Source organism: Oncorhynchus gorbuscha, linkage group LG09 (genome assembly GCF_021184085.1).
Source record: "Oncorhynchus gorbuscha isolate QuinsamMale2020 ecotype Even-year linkage group LG09, OgorEven_v1.0, whole genome shotgun sequence".
NCBI classification, from domain to species: domain Eukaryota; kingdom Metazoa; phylum Chordata; class Actinopteri; order Salmoniformes; family Salmonidae; genus Oncorhynchus; species Oncorhynchus gorbuscha.
The window spans coordinates 33,882,367-33,902,179 of record NC_060181.1 but is presented as its reverse complement, the minus strand read 5'-3'; the positions used below and the strand labels follow the sequence as shown (position 1 = coordinate 33,902,179).

Genomic DNA, 19,813 nt, shown 5'->3' with positions numbered 1-19,813 from the left:
TTTCCACTTCACACCATTTAGTTTTTCCTCTTTGTTTTTCTAGGACAACTGCCGTCTGGTCCCCAACAAGGATCAACAGAACTCGGACACAGACTCGTATGGGGACACGTGTGACAACTGCCCCAACGTTCCCAACGGAAGCCAGAAGGACACAGATGGAAACGGGGCTGGGGATACCTGTGACAATGACATTGATGGGGATGGTAGGCTATGGATCGCTTAGGACAGGGCTATTCAATTACTGTCCCACAAGGACCAAAGTACTGCTGGGTTTTTTTCTCACCTGGTAGTTAATTGATTGGTTGATATTATTGATTATGTACTTGTCTGATTTAGTTCATGAATAGAGGGAGAGAATGGAAGTGTTTGTTTCGCAAGTGTTCCCGGAAGTGTTTTGGCCCTCCAGGGTCAGTATTCACAAAGAATCTCAGAGTAGGAGTGCTGATATAGGATCACTTTTGCCTGTCAATCATAATAAATAAGAGTATATGAACAGGGAAGACTTAATCCTAGATCATCACCACTCTACTCTGAGGCCCTTTGTGAATACCGGCCCAAAACCATAAATGAATCGCTCATCTTCCTCCTCCTTGTCCTTTCGCCAGGTATCCCAAACGTGCTGGACAACTGTCCCAAGGTGCCCAATCCTATGCAGACTGACCGTGATGGGGATCGAGTGGGGGACGCTTGTGACAGCTGCCCGGAAGTCAACGACCCCATGCAGGTCAGAGGTCAAGAATAACATTCTAGAGAGTTGAAATAAAACTATAGTTTACTGAGGAAATCTTTTAAACCTATTTTCTCCGTTCAGTCTGATACAGACAACGACCTGGTGGGAGATGTGTGTGACACCAACCAGGACATGTGAGTGCTCTTACTAGTTTTCTGGTTTAGGGGACTTCAGCAAAACATAAAGAAGCTATTTTGGAGCTGTTATCTGGTTATATAACCAGATGACAACCAAGCTGAACAAGGTAAAGCTGTCTTTTTCTTGTCACTAACAAGATGTGTAAAAAACATCATTTTACAATAAGTATACAACCTGTCCATGATCTCAGGTTGTATACTTGAGCCTTCTTCTAATGTCCCAATCCTGTCCAGGGATGGGGACGGCCACCAGGATTCAAGGGACAACTGTCCAGACGTCCCTAACAGCTCCCAGCTGGACTCAGACAATGACGGCATCGGCAACGAATGCGACGATGATGACGACAACGATGGCATTCCAGATGCGAGACCTCCCGGGCCGGATAACTGTCGTCTCATCCCTAACCCCAGCCAGACAGACACTAATGGTATGGGAGGAGTTCCAGGGAAAGAAATTCTTTGAAGCGCAGTGTTTTAACCCTTTGACACGTATGAACACGTGTGTGATCATGCTACAATGGTCCCTGCAGCGTACGCTCAAACCGGTGTGGTTAGAACACTTATTTAGAAGGTTACAGTTATGATTGACGCAACAGTCCGTGTTTGAGCTGGCCACATTAGTTGTAGTGTTAACTGAGGAAAGAGTGACCTAATACAAGCAGTGATATTTAGCTAACTCTCGGATGACAGAAACCATAATATGAATAAGGCTAATAGCATTTACTATTTACAATTCATCACATCGCTGGTGACCTCACCAGTGATCTAAATAATTGAGTAAAACCCTTTCTAAAAATCGAATAAAAGTCATCCGTGGTCTAACAGACGTTTACGTGAATGCATTGTATGAGGTCAGCAAACATGGCGCCACACATACAGTTGAAGTCGGAAGTTTACATACACTAAGGTTGGAGTTATTAAAACTAGTTTTTCAACCACTCCACAAATTTCTTGTTAACAACCTATAATTTTGGCAAGTCGGTTAGGACATCTACTTTGTGCATGGCACAAGTAATTTTTCCAACAATTGTTTACAGACAGATTATTTCACTTATAATTCACTGTATCACAATTCCAGTGGGTCAGAAGTTTAAATTCACTAAGTTGACTGTGCCTTTAAACAGCTTGGAAAATTCCAGAAAATGATTTTATGGCTTTAGAAGCTTCAGATGGGCTAATTGACATAATTTGAGTCAATTGGAGGTGTACCTGTAGATGTATTTCAAAGCCTACCTTCAAACTCAGTGCCTCTTTGCTTGACATCATGGGAAAATCAAAATAAATCAGCCAAGACCTCAGAAAGACAATTGTAGACCTCCACAAGTCCGGTTCATCCTTGGGAGCAATTTCCAAACGCCTGAAGGTACCACGTTCATCTGTACAAACAATAGTACGCAAGTATAAACACCATGGGACCACGCAGCTCTCATATCGCTCAGGAAGGAGACGCGTTCTGTCTTCTAGAGATGAATGTACTTTGGTGCGAAAAGTGCAAATCAATCCCAGTACAGCAGCAAAGGACCTTGTGAAGATGCTGGAGGAAACAGGTACAAAAGTATCAATATCCACAGTAAAAATTAGTCCTATATCGACATAACTTGAAAGGCCGCTCAACTAGGAAGAAGCCACTGCTCCAAAACCGCCGTAAAAAAGCCAGACTACAGTTTGCAACTCCCTTTGAGGACAAAGATCATACTTTTTGGAGAAATGTCCTCTGGTCTGATGAAACAAAAATACAACTGTTTGGCCATAATGACCATTGTTATGTTTGGAGGAAAAAGGGGGAGGCTTGCAAGCAAAAGAACACCATCCCAACTGTGAAGCATGGGGGTGGTGCACTTCACAAAATAGATGGCATCATGAGGAAAGAAAATTATGTAGATATATTGAAGCAACATCTCGAGACATCAGTCAGGAAGTTAAAGCTTGGTCGCAAATGGGTCTTCCGAATGGACAATGACCCCAAGCATACTTCCAAAGTTGTGGCAAAATGGCTTAAGGACAACAAAGTCAAGGTATTGGAGTGGCCACCACAAAGCCCTGACCTCAATCCCATAGACAATTTGTGGGCAGAACTGAAAAAGCGTGTGCGAGCAAGGAGGCCTTACAAACCTGGCTCAGTTACACCAGCTCTGTCAGGTGGAATGGGCCAAAATTCACCCAACTTATTGTGGGGAGCTTGTGGAAGGCTACCCAAAAAGTTTGACCCAAGTTAAACAATTTAAAAGCAATGCTACCAAATACTAATTGAGTGTATGCAAACTTCTGACTCACTGGGAATGTGATGAAAGAAATAAAAGCTGAAATAAATTATTCTCTCTACCTTTATTCTGACATGTCACATTATTAAAATAAAGTGGTGATCCTAACTGATGAAGACAGGGAATTTTTACTAGGATTAAATGTCAGGAATTGTGGAAAACGTATTTGGCTAAGGTGTATGTAAACTTCCGACTTCAACTGTAGCTGGCAAATAGCTTAGCATTAGCTCATCATAATAATTACATCCTTCAAAAAAGTATTTTACACACTTCATATGTGTCCATTATAATCTATGCAAGAACCGGAATGCATGATTTGTCACCAGTACTTGAAAACGTGAATAAAACAGTTAATACATTATGCTCCATACATACGGTGTTCTACATTAGAACCGACAACACGATATACAGAAACTATAATGATAGCGTAACAAGGCATTTACTTTGATAGGAATGTACACATGTCAAAGTTATTATTAGTAGTGAAGGAAGCTGGAAAATGTGCCAGGGAGGAAAAAGTTTGTGCTTGGGCTTTCATTGAAGAGAGAAGTATGTCCTGCTCGGTAAAGCCTCAAACGTAAATTGTCCGCAACAGTGAAATGGACTACTTATATGTGAATTGACTAGTTGAAACATAGCCTATAGATAATTAGCAGGCAGCGTGGCTTGGTTTGAATCACATTTTGGAACAGTGAGTAAGTATATTCTGACATCGCGTGCATAAAGAGACTCACACTGGGGCGACTGTTCGAGATAGTTGAAACTCACACGTGAGAAGGTGACTAGGATTTAAAGGCCCAATCTGTAACTTTTCAGACACACACAGAGGGGTAGCACTTTTTACTGGAAATTAAAGTTAGAGTAGAATTTCGTATTCTGTTTTAAATGGTTTGACATTTTATTGGACTGCTGGCAAACTACCACGGGCCACCTATGTTTGTCCTAACCTATACTGTATGTCATACTACAGTAACCTATTTCCGCTATACTCCCCACCCCATCTGTGTTCTCTGAGTGGTGTATGTTTGTGTATTTTTGTGTCCCCCTTATCCAATCAGGAAATGGCATTGGTGACATGTGCGAGAATGACTTTGACAACGACTCCGTGATAGACTTGATTGACGTGTGTCCAGAAAGCGCTGAAGTCACAATGACCGACTTCAGAAACTATCAGACGGTCATCCTGGACCCGGAGGGCGATGCCCAAATCAAACCCAAGTGGATTGTGCTTAATCGGGTGACCATTTGGAATATTCCCATGTAGAAAACAAACATTATATTGTATGTACTTCAATTAATTTTGTATTGTTCTGAAATGTATTTTTAGGGTATGGAAATTGTTCAAACCATGAACAGTGACCCTGGTTTGGCCATAGGTAAGTTTGTAAACCTCCTTCTGCCACTCTGTGGTGTATCTTTCTGTTTGTCTTCCTCTGACCCCACCCCTCTTTATCCCACTTTCTCTCCTTTTTACGTGAAAATCTCTCAAAAAAAGAGCATGAAAAGTCAAGTATCTCGCTCTCTCTCTCTCCCTCAACCCGATCCCCACCAGGCTACACAGCCTTTAACGGGGTAGACTTTGAAGGGACATTCCACATCAACACGGCCACAGACGATGACTACGTGGGCTTCATCTTCGGTTACCAGGACTCGTCCAGCTTCTACGTGGTCATGTGGAAACAGACGGAGCAGACCTACTGGCAGTCGCTGCCTTTTAGGGCCATGGCCCAGCCAGGCCTGCAACTAAAGGTGGGGCACACAGTAAACTGCACCAGTTGACTTTAAAGGGACATTACACTCAAACATCAGAAGTTTGTCAGATGTTTTAGACCTTCAAAGTAGTCTTGTGTCAATAGGAGTCCACATCCCACTTCATCGACCTTGCCAAGGCTTTCGACTCTGTCAATCACCAGATTCTTATCGGCAGACTCAGTAGCCTCGGTTTTTCGGATGACTGCCTTGCCTGGTTCACCAATTACTTTGCAGACAGAGTTCAGTGTGTCAAATCTGAGGGCATGCTGTCCGGTCCTCTGGCAGTCTCTATGGGGGTGCCACAGGGTTCAATTCTCGGGCCGACTCTTTTCTCTGTATATATCAATGATGTTGCTCTTGCTGCGGGCGATTCCCTGATCCACCTCTACGCAGACGACACCATTCTATATACTTTCGGCCCGTCATTGGACACTGTGCTATCTAACCTCCAAACGAGCTTCAATGCCATACAACACTCCTTCCGTGGCCTCCAACTGCTCTTAAACGCTAGTAAAACCAAATGCATGCTTTTCAACCGATCGCTGCCTGCACCCGCATGCCCGACTTGCATCACCACACTGGATGGTTCCGACCTTGAATATGTGGACACCTATAAGTACCTAGGTGTCTGGCTAGACTGCAAACTCTCCTTCCAGACCCATATCAAACATCTCCAATCGAAAATCAAATCAAGAGTCGGCTTTCTATTCCGCAACAAAGCCTCCTTCACTCACGCTGCCAAGCTTACCCTAGTAAAACTGACTATCCTACCGATCCTCGACTTCGGCGATGTCATCTACAAAATCGCTTCCAACACTCTACTCAGCAAACTGGATGCAGGTTATCACAGTGCCATCCGTTTTGTCACTAAAGCAACTTATACTACCCACCACTGCGACTTGTATGCTCTAGTCGGCTGGCCCACGCTACATATTCGTCGCCAGACCCACTGGCTCCAGGTCATCTACAAGTCCATGCTAGGTAAAGCTCCGCCTTATCTCAGTTCACTGGTCACGATGGCAACACCCATCCGTAGCACGCGCTCCAGCAGGTGTATCTCACTGATCATCCCTAAAGCCAACACCTCATTTGGCCGCCTTTCGTTCCAGTACTCTGCTGCCTGTGAATGGAACGAATTGCAAAAATCGCTGAAGTTGGAGACTTTTATCTCCCTCACCAACTTCAAACATCAGCTATCTGAGCAGCTAACCGATCGCTGCAGCTGTACATAATCTATTGGTAAATAGCCCACCCATTTTCACCTACCTCATCCCCACAGTTTTTATTTATTTACTTTTCTGCTCTTTTGCACACCAATATCTCTACCTGTACATGATCATCTGATCATTTATCACTCCAGTGTTAATCTGCAATATTGTAATTATTCCCCTACCTCCTCATGCCTTTTGCACACATTGTATATAGACTCCCCTTTTTTTCTACTGTGTTATTGACTTGTTAATTGTTTACTCCATGTGTAACTCTGTGTTGTCTGTTCACACTGCTATGCTTTATCTTGGCCAGGTCGCAGTTGTAAATGAGAACTTGTTCTCAACTAGCCTACCTGGTTAAATAAAGGTGAAAAATAAAAAATCCAGTTGGGTAGTTCCAGCTACGTGCCTCAACTCCAAATGTAGTAGATATTAGATTACCCCAGCCACACACTTGACTTTACTCGCTTCTCTCTACAGGCAGTGAAGTCACGTACGGGTCCAGGCGAGTACCTCCGGAATGCCCTGTGGCACACGGGCGACACCCCGGGCGAGGTCACCCTGCTGTGGAAGGACCCCCGGAATGTGGGCTGGAGGGACAAGACATCCTACCGCTGGCACCTCAGCCACCGCCCGCAGATGGGCTACATCAAGTGAGCAAAAAGTCAAAGGGCATTACAGCCACAAATGCTCTACTCCTAGTTGTATTCTTCTGCCAATGTATTATTTGTATTTAACCTTTATTTTAACAGGGAAAACATTTTGAGATCTAGAGACCTATAAATATACACATTTGACACAACCCAAAAAGTATATATACTGAACAAAAACATAAATGCAACATGCAACAATTTCAAAGAAGTCAGTCAATTGAAATAAATGCATCAGGTCCTAATCTATGGATTTCACATGACTGGGCAGGAGTGCAGCCAGGCCTACCCACTGGGTAGCTTTGCCCAGTCCATCAGAATGAGTTTTCCCCCACAAAAGGGCTTCCCCCCAGCAGACCTCATCTGAGAGAGAGCTCTCCCACGATCCCACAGTTGAAGAAGCCGGATGTGGAGGTCCTGGGCTGGCGTGGTTACGCGAGGTCTGCTGTTGTGAGGCTGGTTGGACGTACTGCCAAATTCTCTAAAATGACATTGGAGGCAGTTTATGGTATAGAAATTAACTATCTATTCTGTCAACAGCTCTGGTGGACATTCCTGCAGTCAGCATGACAATTGCACGCTCCCTTAAAACTTGAAACATCGGTGACATCGGTGGCATTGTGTTGTATGACAAAACTGCAAATTTTAAGTGGCATTTTATTGTCTCCGGCACAAGGTGCACCTGGGTAATGATCATGCTGTTTAATCAGCTTATTGATATGCCACACATGTCAGCTGGATTATCTTGGCAAAAGAGAAATGCTCACTAACAGGGATGTAAAAAAAATTGTGCACAAAATTTGAGAAAAATATGTTTTTTGTGCGCATGGAACATTTCTGGGATATTTTATTTCAGCTCATGAAACACGGGACCAACATTTTGCGTTTATATTTTTGTTCAGTGTATATATATATACATATATATATATATATATATATATACACACACAGTGGGGCAAAAAAGTATTTAGTCAGCCACCAATTGTGCAAGTTATCCCACTTAAAAAGATGAGAGAGGCCTGTAATTTTCATCATAGGTACACTTCAACTATGACAGACAAAATGAGAAAAGAAAATCCAGAAAATCACATTGTAGGATTTTTAATGAATTTATTTGAAAATTATGGTGGAAAGTAAGTATTTGTGTATTGTGTGTATTGTAAGTAAAACTCACGGAAGATTAGTAAAGCTGTGCGAACATAATTGCAAAAGGGTTTTCTAATGACTAATTAGCCTTTTAAAATGATCAACTTGGATTAGCTATCACAACGTGCCATTGGAACAGAGGGATGATGGTTGCTGATAATGGGCCTTGTAGATGCCTATGTAGATAATCCATTCAAAATCAGCCGTTTCCAGCTACAATAGTCATTGTCTCCCGTTTGATGCGGGAGAAAAAAAACAATTTAATCAATTTTGAAATAATTCTATAACGTAACAAAACGTGGAAAAAGTCAAGGGGTCTGAATACTTTCTGAATGGACTGTATACAGTCATGGCCAAAAGTTTTGAGAATGTCACAAATATTAATTTTCACAAAGTCTGTTGCCTCAGTTTGTATGATGGCAATTTGCATATACTCCAGAATGTTATGAAGAGTGATCAGATAAATTGCAATTACTTGCAAAGTCCCTCTTTGCCATGCAAATGAACCTAATCCCCCAAAAATATTTCCACTGCATTTCAGTCCTGTCACAAAAGGACCAGCTGACATCATGTCAGTGAATCTCTCGTTAACACAGGTGTGGGTGTTAACGAGGACAGGGCTGGAGATCACTTTGTCATGCTGATTGAGTTCAAATAACAGACTGGAAGCTTCAAAAGGAGGATGGTGCTTGGAATCATTGTTCTTCCTCTGTCAACCACGGTTACCTACAAGGAAACACATGCCGTCATCATTGCTTTGAACAAAAAGGGCTTCACAGGCAAGGATATTTGTGCCAGTAAAATGTCACCTAAATCAACCGGATCATCAAGAAATTCAAGGAGAGCAGTTCAATTGTTGTGAAGAAGGCTTCAGGGTGCCCAAGAAAGTCCAGCAAGCGCCAGGACCCTCTCCTAAAGTTGATTCAGTTGCGGGACCGGGGCACCACCAGGTACAGAGTTTGCTCAGGAATGGCAGCAGGCAGGCGTGAGTGCACCTGCCTGCACGCAAAGTGAGGTGAAGACTTTTGGAGGATGGCCTGTTGTAAAGAAGGGCAGCAAAGAAGCCACTTCTCTCCAGCAAAAACATCAGGGACAGATTGATATTCTGCAAGAGGTACAGGGATTGGACTGCTGAGGACTGGGGTAAAGTCATTTTCTTTGATTAATCCCCTTTCTGATTGTTTGGGGCATCCGGAAAAAGCTTGTCCAGAGAAGACAAGGTGAGCGCTACCATCAGTCCTGTGTCATGTCAACAGTAAAGCATCCTGAGACCATTCATGTGTGGGGTTGCTTCTCAGCCAAGGCTCACTCACAATTTTGCCTAAGAACACAGCCATGAATAAAGAATGGTACCAACACATCCTCCGAGAGCAACTTCTCCCAACCGTCCAGGAACAGTTTGGTGACGAACAATGCCTTTTCCAGCATGATGGAGCACCTTGCCATAAGGCAAAAGTGATAACTAAGTGGCTCGGAGAACAAAACATTGATATTTTGGGTCCATGGCCAGGAAACTCCCCAGACGTTAATCCCATTGTGAACTTGTGGTCAATCCTCAAGACGCGGATGGACAAACAAAACCCCACAAATTCTTGCAAACTCCAAACATTGATTATGCAAGAATGGGCTGCCATCAGTCAGGATGTGGCCCAGAAGTTAATTGACAGCATGCCAGGGTGGATTGCAGAGGTCTTACATTTACATTTAAGTCATGAAAAACAAGGGTCAACACTGCAAATATTGACTCTTTGCATCAACTTCATGTAATTGTCAATAAAAGCCTTTGATACTTATGAAATGCTTGTAATTATACTTCAGCATTCCATAGTAACATCTGACAAAAATAGCTAAAGACACTGAAGCAGCAAACTTTGTGGAAATTAATATCTGTGTCATTCTCAAAACTTTTGGCCACGACTGTACATACATATACATACAGTAGCTCGGTGGAGGCCCTAGGAACATCAAGTTAACCAATCATGTGAAAAAGTTAGGTAACTCAGAAATCTGTAATTCAACAGCAAATTTAGAGAAGATGGAAGGTTATTAAGTAGGGCCTTCCTCACTGTTTCATTGAGCTGTTTACTGTATGGAGATAGATCTATAGCTCTTTATGGCTATACAGTATCTATATATAATTCAGATGATAGAGCGATCTGTACAGCTTTTCATTGTGTATATCTATGCCAGAGTGAGGCTGTATGAAGGCATGACATTGGTGGCAGACTCGGGCGTGCTGGTGGACACCTCAATGAGGGGCGGGAGGCTGGGCGTCTTCTGCTTCTCCCAGGAGCAAATCATCTGGTCCAACCTGGGCTATCGCTGCAACGGTATGTCAACCTTCTTGAATTGGAATTTAACCTCTTGAATTAATTCAATTGAAATTGTTATGGCTTCCTGGTTATAACCTTTATTTATTTTTCCCATCAGATACTGTACCAGAGGACTATGAGTTCTACCGCAAGCAGATCCACATCAGGGTGTGACTTTAAGCCTAGCACAGCATCTGTGCAGATACATTCCATCACCTGTGCCTTCGCTGTATCCTGTGTGTCTGTGTGTGCGCATATACATGCATACTTTTGTGTGTTTTTAAGGTACATTTACTTTACAGTGGTGCTCTTTCTGTCTTTAACCCCACAGCAACCTTACACCTGACTACAGGTTGGCCAAGTCAAGAGTTAAAGATTGATTGACAAAATAATAGTTTTTATTATTATTTTTATACAAAATGTCAAAATAATAGCTTTTATTATTATTATATAAAATGAAGAATGAAAGCTATACTGAACAAAAATGTTAACGCAAAATGCAACCATTTGAAAGATTTTACTTAGTTACAGTTCATAGAAGGAAATACGTCCATTTAAATATATAAATTAGGCCCTAATTTATGGATTTCACATTACTGGGCAATGAGCGCAGCCATGGGTGGGCCTGGCCCAGCCAATCAGAATGAGTTTTTCCCAACAAAAAGGCTTTATCACAGGACAGAAATACTCTTCATCTCCTCAGACGATCCTGCAGGTGAAGAAGCCGGATGTGGACCTCTTGGGCAGGCATGGTTACACGTGGTCTGCGGTTGTGAGGCCGGTTGGACGTACTGCCAAATTCTCTAAAATTATGTTGGAGACGGTTTATAGTAGAGAAATTAACATGACATTCTCTGGGTAAAGCTCTGTTGAACATTTCTGGAGTCAGCATGCCAATTGCACACTCCCTCAAAACTTAAGACATCTGTGGCATTGTATTGTATGACAAAACAGAACATTTTAGAGTGGCCTTTTATTGTCCCCAGAACAAGATGTCCCTGTGTAATGAGCATTCTGTTTAATCAGCTTCTTAATATGCCACATCTATCAAGTGGATTAATTATATTGACAAAGGAGAAATGCTCACATTTACATTTTCATTTTTGTTCAGTATACTTTTAAGAAATCAAGATTGTGAAATCCCAAGGTACAGGATGACACTGAGTGTACAAAACATTAGGAACACCTTCCTAATATTGAATCAGAAGAGCCTCAAGTCGTCGGGGCGTGGACTCTACAAAGTATCGAAAGGGATGTGGCCCATGTTGACTCCAATGCTTCCCACAGTTGTGTCAAGTTGGCTGGATGTCCTTTGGGTGGTGGACCTTTCTTGATACACACGGAAACTGTTGAACGTGGAAAAACCCTGCAGCGTTGCAGATCTTGCATTGTTTGTCATGCCCACTCACCTTTTGAAGAGCTCTAATGTTTTGTACACTCAGTGTATGTGTAGAATGGAAAATTAAATGCATTGTTTTTTTTAGTAGTGAATATATGTTGGAAAAATGTAAAAGCCTAATCTTAGACTTAAACTGAGCATCATGAAGGTTTCAGACTCACACTTGTCATATTACACACCACTGAATCCACTGTTAAATTGTACAATATTTCTCATGATGACGGGTTTAACACAAGGCTGAGTTTATAATGAATTCTATACTTGTTCTTTCTATGAGGATCATCGAAAACAAAAGGTGTGTGTGTTATTTTTGCCCAATAAGGAAATAATGCTATACATAGCTATTACAGATATGGAAGTAATTCAAGAGAAGTACTGTATATCTCACTGACTTTTGTGAAGAATGAGATGAGACAGACCTATGTGGAAGCCTGCGAGAAACACATTTCACAGTAATAAACATCCAAATCTCCATCCACCATCTTTTTTACTGAGTCTGTTTGTATGTAACCCATAATATCTGATCTCACCAACCCAACATATACATAAGATTCATTGGCTACATTTACACAAGCAGCCTAATTCTGAGCCTTTTTTTTCACTAATTGGTATTTTGAGTGAATAAGCAAGCTGAGTTCGTTCCTCGGAAACAAAAGACACGCTGCTTCTTAACACACTGCTCGCTTAACCCAGAAGTCGGAGAAATCAGGTCATGGCTAGAAGGCATCCAGCTTTGATCAAATTAACGTCAGGTTTTACTGTTTGTAGCAAGTTAGAAGAACTTATGCAACAGGTTAGGATAATTAAAGTAGAAGGTTAGGAGAATTAGGTTAAGTTGAGGAATGGGGTTAAGGTTAGCTAAAATGCCAACTTTTGATCAAAGCTGGAATCCTTCAGCACATTGGTAAGGCTGACTTCCGGGGTTAAGCGAGCAGTGTGTTAAGAAGCTTAAGAAGCAGCACGGCTTGGCAGGTCACGTTTCAGAGGATGCCTGTCTCAAACTTCGCCTCGTTGCAGGGATGAGACAAGGTTGTAACTACCAATTGGATATCATGAAAATGGGGGCAAAAAAATAAGATGCATTGTGATCTGATCCTCCTGCCCATCTTCGGAGGTAGCCAGGCAGTAGTCATGCACGCATTTTGTCTCTGGATATCTTACAAGTGTAGTCGGCTCTGGACAGTGAATCCATTTAAATAATTATTCTGCCCTCTAAATTAATTTACAACTGGCACCACTGACTTAATGCATCAGCAGGCATGTGCGTCTTACAGGAGGGCCGGGAAATCTGGTCACAATGCATACACAGTGCATGGATAAAATACATTTTAACACCATGTGTAGACAAGTCTGAAAATGTGGGCACAAAAAGAATGAGGACAAGATCAGGACACAGGATTCATGTTATAACCAGGAGTGTAATTCATTACGCAGACTCTGTTGCAAAACATTTCGTCTGTTGCAACTGAAACCATTTACTCCAAACAGAAACCATTTTGAGATGAAAACGATAATTTCTATAGAAAAAATTCAGGTAGGTCCCTCTCCGTTTCTTTCTTTTCAACCTAGCAACAGAAAGGTTGCGAGATCGAATCCCCGAGCTGACAAGGTAAACGTCTGTCGTTCTGGCCCTGAACAACGCAATTAACCCACTGTTCCTAGGTCACCATTGTAAATACGAATCTTAACTGACTTGCCTAGTAAAATTTTAAAAAGTCAGCGGTGTAAAATAGAAATATTATTATTATAAATATCACTTGTTATAATTCACAGTTGAATTACCTCCAAAAACGATGCAACTATCACTGAAACCCCACCTCTTTAAGGAATACCTAGGATAGGATAAAGTAATCCTTCTCACCCCCCTTAAAATATTTAGATGCACTATTGTAAAGTGGTTGTTCCACTGGATGTCATAAGGTGAATGCACCAATTTGTAAGTCGCTCTGGATAAGAGCGTCTGCTAAATGACTTAAATGTAAATGTAAATGTAATGTTGATGCTATCCATCTGGTCAGTCAGTCTGGCTGAAATCGCTCACTAAAAATATATTTTAATGCAGCTTTATATTCACAATTGGGAAAATGCAAGGTATGTTTGGAAATGTTTTGGTCTCTAGCGTGCTTCATTCTCCCAGGGAACAACCGCGGGCGTGGATAAAAAGACGCTGCAGGCGTTTACGTAGAAAATAACTATAGCAGCACACGTTGACCTCTAGATGGAGCAATGTGATCACAGTTTTAGTGGTGACAGGGGAAACATTAACTTTCTCTGCACTTCTGATTCACGCTCCAGACATTCAAATTCAAACACCAGTCAAATGAAGCAGATGATTTGATGAAATTTGACCAATTTCGACCGTTGACTACCCAGCTAGCACACTACCCAGATAGTCAGGTAAGTCCCCACCACGTCTCGCCAGTTAGCAAACATTCTCCATACAACATTTTCCCGATGTATCATGTGTACAACATCGGCGAGATGTATGTGCGCTATCTGGGTATAATATATGTCATGACATCCAATCTAATGTCTCCGGAAAAAAGGGTAACACTTGAAGTCTTCATAACTTTGCAGCATTTAAATAAAGTCACAGAAAAAAAGTAAGGAATGTAGGTAAACGCCCAGGTATACGTTTTATAACTTAAGAATCTATAACTATTTGGAACTATGTAATATGGCTCATATTCAGTCATAGGTCAAACTTACAGTATGAGTATTACCTATGAAGCCAGCGTTTAAACATTGACATTGCTTGAGTCAGTTGTTTTCCTGCTTCAAAGAAAGCACCTGGCATACTCATAAACATCCGCCGCAACAGCAGTCGACCTCTCTTCAAACTTTATTCATACATTATGTAATTGGCACAAAGCCAGCTGTCGTTTTGTAATGGATATTACAAGCAATTTCAGGAATGAGCTATGTGTGTGACCCATTATTCTGAGATTGTTTACCAAATTTGTCTTCAACCCCAAATTAGTTTGTCTCATGTTTGGTAGTTTACGGAATATTTTATTCATGCTATGGTTTCTCACTAGAGGGCGCTTTTCTCATAGCAAAACAGCAATATCACCCACGCGAAGCTACAGAGTAACAGTTTGGATTAGAATTCCATTACACTTCCGTTTCCATATCCTGGTGCATGTCTCATACTGTATGAATCGATGAAGGACTAGGGTATATTAGTAACACTTTTCTTAAAGCCGAATGGTATAATGCTTTATTAAATCAAATTGTATTTGTCACATGAGCCGAATCCAACAGGTGTAGTAGACCTTACAGTGAAATACTTATTTACAAGCCCTTAACCATCGATGCAGTTTTAAGAAAAAGAAGTGCGTTAGAGCGTTGGACTAGCAACTCGGAGATTGCAAGTTCGAAACCCCGAGATGACAAGGTACAAATATGCCGTTCTGCCCCTGAACAGGCAGTAAACCCACTGTTCCTAGGCCGTGATTGAAAATAAGAATTTGTTATTAACTAATTTGCCTAGCTAAATAAAGGTAAAATAAAAATGTACTTGCCGGGCCACAGGTTAGAAAATGTAATTGAGGTAATATGTAAATGTACGTAGAGTTAAAGTGACTATGCATAGATAATAAACAGGGTTTACCAGCAGAAATAGTCTGTGGAGCCGTTTCATTAGCTGGATTATTTCCTTTTGAAACAACCGAAAGTGAGCAGTTGTAATCTGAATAAATGGTAAAGGTCATTCTTGAACATGGAGTGAGACATTCCTACCAATTTACTAGAGAACCAGTTTGGATTTAAGTATAACTTCTGTATGACTATAGGCTAATGCTTTAATATTTAATAATTTCTGCCCTCCAAATTCATATTCGTTATATGAATAGGCCATTTAAATTTTGTCGGCCTTGCCATTCCAAATAAAATGTAAACATTTTTGTTCATATAATTTAAAAAGTAGTTCACTAGGGGTAGGCAAAACAATAAGCAAATAGGTAAACTGTGATATGACTAAAGAGTTCATCAGGGTGATTTTTCCACAAATAGGCTGGTATTTTCCTTTCCATGGTAGCAAGATCTTATCTATTTTTGCTAACTTTCTATAAAAATGTATTGGAGTGAGATTATTTCTTTCTTTTGGGATTTGTATTCTGAGTATGTCCACATCCCTAGTCAGACCATTTTATTGGTAAACTACACGGTAATGTACACATTAGCATTTTTTAAAACATAATATAAGGTTAGCAAAAGTATCTAGATCCTCTATGAGGTCGTGGAGGGATTCTAATTGTGGTTTTAAAAGAAAACATGATTCATCCGCGTACAATGACACCTTTGTTCTTTCTAATCACTTAATATTATTGTTGGATCTAATCTTAACAGCTAACATTTCGATGGCAATAATAAATAGATATGCCGATAGTGAACAACCTTGTTTTACTCCTCGAGACAGTTAAAAATGTTCTGAGATGTGGCCAATATTTACTATTTTACACCTGGTTACTATATATAACTTTAACCTATTTTATAAGAGATTCCCCAAAATTGAAATATTCTAGGCATTTTTATATAAACTTCAAATGTACTTTATCAAAAGCCTTTTCAAAATCAGCTATGAAAACCAGGTCTGATGTTCCCGATATTTCATAGTATTCTATTGTTTCCAGTACTTGTCTTATATTATCTCCAATGTATCGTCCATGTAAAAAAAACTGTCTGATTAGGATGAATAATATCTGACAATACTTTTTAAATTCTATGCGCCAAGCATTTAGCTAGGGTTTTTGCATCACAACACTGAAGTGTAAGAGGCCTCCATTTTTTTAAATGGACTGGATCTTTATATATACCACTTGGGTCCTGTTTCAGTAATAATGATATCAGAACTTCTTGTTGTGTGTCCGATAATCTACCATTTATATAGAAGTGCTTAAAACATGCTAATAATGGTCCTCTGAGTATATCAAAAAAAGTTTGGTATACTTCCACTGGTATGCCATCCAGCCCTGGAGTGTTCCCCAGCCTTAAAGGCATTAATTGCATCAAGAAGTTCCTCCTCTGTAATATGGCCTTCACATGAGTCTTTCTGTTCAGATGTTAATTTTACATTGTTACTATGACAAAAATCCATACAATTAGCTTTGGTTAGTGGAGATGGAGGAGACTGAAATGAAAATATAATTTGGTGAATGCGTGACTCCATCATTTGTAACAAGTTTCAATACATTATTTTTGGTAGCATTTCTATATTGAAGATTGAAAAAGAAGTTGGTGCATTTTTCCCCATATTCCATCCAGTTTGCTTTATTTCTTTAATATATTACACTGGATCTTTCTTGATTAAGGCCATCCATTTCTTTTTGATTTACCTATAATTTATTCTCTGCCTTTATGGTACACTTTTTATTGCTATCTGACTGCACTGTTAGCCCTTCAATTTCCTTTGTTAATATGGACTCTTTTGATCTAAATTGCGTTTGTTTTATAGATGAGTACTGAATTGCATGGCCTCTAAATGCACTTTTAAAAGTGTCCCATACAATAAGGGGATCTGTAGTACCTATGTTATGTCTGAAAAAGTCTGTTATAAATTCTTCTGTCCTAGTTATAAACAATTTATCATCTAGTAGGCTTTGATTAAATTTCCAATATCCTTGCCCACGTGGACATTCTGTAAGAGTAATATATATGCCAATTATGTGATGATCCGACCACATTCTGTCCCCTATCAACACTTTTTTGGTGCCAGAGAGAATGACATAAGAAAGTAATCAAGACGACTAGCTTGATTAAGCTTCCGCCATGTATATCTCACTGGGTCAGGGTATTTAAGCCTCCATATATCCACTAATTCCAATATATCCATGACATTCATGATTTCCTTAAGTGCCTGAGGGTGATAGTTTGTAGTGCGATTTCCTTTACGGTCCATAGAGGTATTTAAGACCGTATTAAAATCTCCCACCATAATAATAGTCTAGTGTTGTTTATAGAGTTGATCAATTCTTATATATATTTTCTAAGAAGCTTGGATCATCATTATTGGACCGTATAGGTTAATAAGCCATATCTGTTTATTGTCCAATAACATATTTAAAATGATCCATCTACCTTGATGATCTGTTTGGACAATTGCACAATTGGATCAAAATGACTGTTAATTAATTCCAATTTCTTTGAATTTCTTTGCCCATGGGAGAAATATATTTCGTCCCCCCATTCCTTTTTCCACAAAACATAATCTAAAATTGTTGAATGAGTTTCCTGTAAACAATAGAAATTATATCCCTTCTCTTTTAGCCAGGTAAATTATAATCTTTTGTTATTATCTGCTAAGCCATTACAATCATTTCCATAATGAGACACAACTTTAAATTCTATTTATCAAAATATATGTTTGTAAACATACCATTCAAAAGTAACATAATTATTGAGTGTCTATATAAACCTCCAATTGGTCCCCACTATTCCACCCACTAAAAGCCCTCCTCATCCCGAGCTGGGTTGTCATCCCAATGCCCGGGCAGACCACCCCCAACCGCCCGGATCCCATAGCCCTGAAGAGACTGGGATCCATCCTTCGAAAAGAGCACACAGTGCCACTCACAGAACAGAAGTACATCAATTGCCAAATGCATTTCCATCGCCCTCACCTCGATTTGTATTATATATAGCCATCAATATATATAAATAAATCATAAATCCTGTTTATCTTATTTTCCATAATTAGCTATTAATATTTGTAGTAATGTAGGCAATTTATGCAAAGGATTTTACCTCTCACCATTACCAAAATGACATTATTGCAAGCCATTATTATATTAGCAAACAATTATTGTGAATCATCCTGTATTATTCCTAACATCTTTTACTCCCTCGCAACAGTTGTGGCATACACACATACACCCACACACTCATACACACACAACCCCTTTCCCTCACACAACCATATGCTCACATTTTCAACAGTTGCACCATCCCAGAGCCCAACTCAAGAAAGGTCTTGATTTACGAATGCATATACAGTTGCAGCTGTATGAGAAGGCCTGCAAGACTGCAAAAAATGGACAGAAATGGGGAGATTTTATTAACCATTGTCACGTCCTAGATGTACCCCTTTCCCCTGAAACACCCACAACACAGTCCCCCATATTGACCATATTCCCAAGCATCTCCATGCAGTCAGACGATTGATTTTGTGCCACCAGGGCCACAATTATATACCCCCTCATGATAGTTTGTTGGTGATGTGGACACCAAAGAACTTGAAACTCTCAACCTGCTCCACTACAGTCCGGTCATTAAGAATGGGGGCGTGCTCTCCTTTGTCTTTATCACGTTGAGAGAGAGGTTGTTATATATAACTTTTTATAAGCATGTATGAGCCTTCATGATGTGTTATTATAAGGGTTATATAATATGTCTCTATATGTATAATATTTTGAACTGATTCAAAATGGCTGATATTTAGTTAGGATCATTACTTATGGGATAATGATAAGACATAGGATCTACATGCTAAAAAGATGACAGTTGTTGAAAAAGCTTTCCTGTGACCCAAGGTTGCAGGCTCTTCAGTCCTTGTCATGGTTGAAAAGAACCCAAAGCAATTAAGCGTGTGTGTGTGTGCATGCATGCGTGCGTGCTCCTGCATGCATGCATGTAGGCCTATGCTGAAGGGTCCAGGCCTGTGGGGGACCCATGAGGAAGCAAAAAAATAGTATAAAAAGGAAATATATACTGTATATTTAGTTTAGTTTCTTTTATTTTTACAGGGACAGTGCACATTAATCAACGTTTCAGTAAAAGTGCCGGTTTTAGCCAGCCGGCTAATTTTCAACCGCAGTCCCTGGGCAGGTTATATATACATATATATACAGTATATATTATATATGTAGTATATATTTTATATTTTTATTTTACTGCAACCACCAATCACAGGAGGATTCAAGAGCCTGCTCGCAATGAGAGTAGACTGCTTGCTGCTGCCACTCTGCTAATCATCATATGGGGGGTGGAGAGAAGGTAGGAGACACACATGGGTAACTGGCATAATAAATAAATGTGACTGGTCAATTGTGTGAGTCAGGGGCTGGGCCCAAGAGGCAAAATAACAAATAAATAAATAAAAAATGAGGCTATTTTGTTTTATTGTAATATTTTTTTTATCCAACCACAGGAGCCTGCTCTCAATGTTCAAAATACACCAGAGAGCATAATTTAGCTACAGAGGATCAATAGTTCCTTA

At 40.3% G+C, this 19,813-nt stretch overlaps 1 protein-coding gene across 2 annotated transcripts in view; it reads left to right on the top strand.

Moving 5' to 3' along the window:
* The window catches only part of LOC124043428 (thrombospondin-3b-like), a 33,902-nt gene extending 21,825 nt beyond the window's left edge, over positions 1-12,077 (top strand). For both annotated transcript variants that reach the window (XM_046362034.1, XM_046362033.1), the window contains 10 exons: positions 44-203; positions 606-724; positions 812-864; positions 1,102-1,295; positions 4,187-4,365; positions 4,456-4,504; positions 4,681-4,877; positions 6,572-6,744; positions 10,078-10,217; positions 10,318-12,077. In XM_046362034.1, coding sequence (XP_046217990.1) covers positions 44-203; positions 606-724; positions 812-864; positions 1,102-1,295; positions 4,187-4,365; positions 4,456-4,504; positions 4,681-4,877; positions 6,572-6,744; positions 10,078-10,217; positions 10,318-10,373 — 1,320 coding nt within the window. In that variant the 3' untranslated portion in view covers positions 10,374-12,077. The remainder of the gene's footprint in view (positions 1-43; positions 204-605; positions 725-811; positions 865-1,101; positions 1,296-4,186; positions 4,366-4,455; positions 4,505-4,680; positions 4,878-6,571; positions 6,745-10,077; positions 10,218-10,317) is intronic.
* The last annotated feature ends 7,736 nt before the right edge of the window (positions 12,078-19,813 follow it).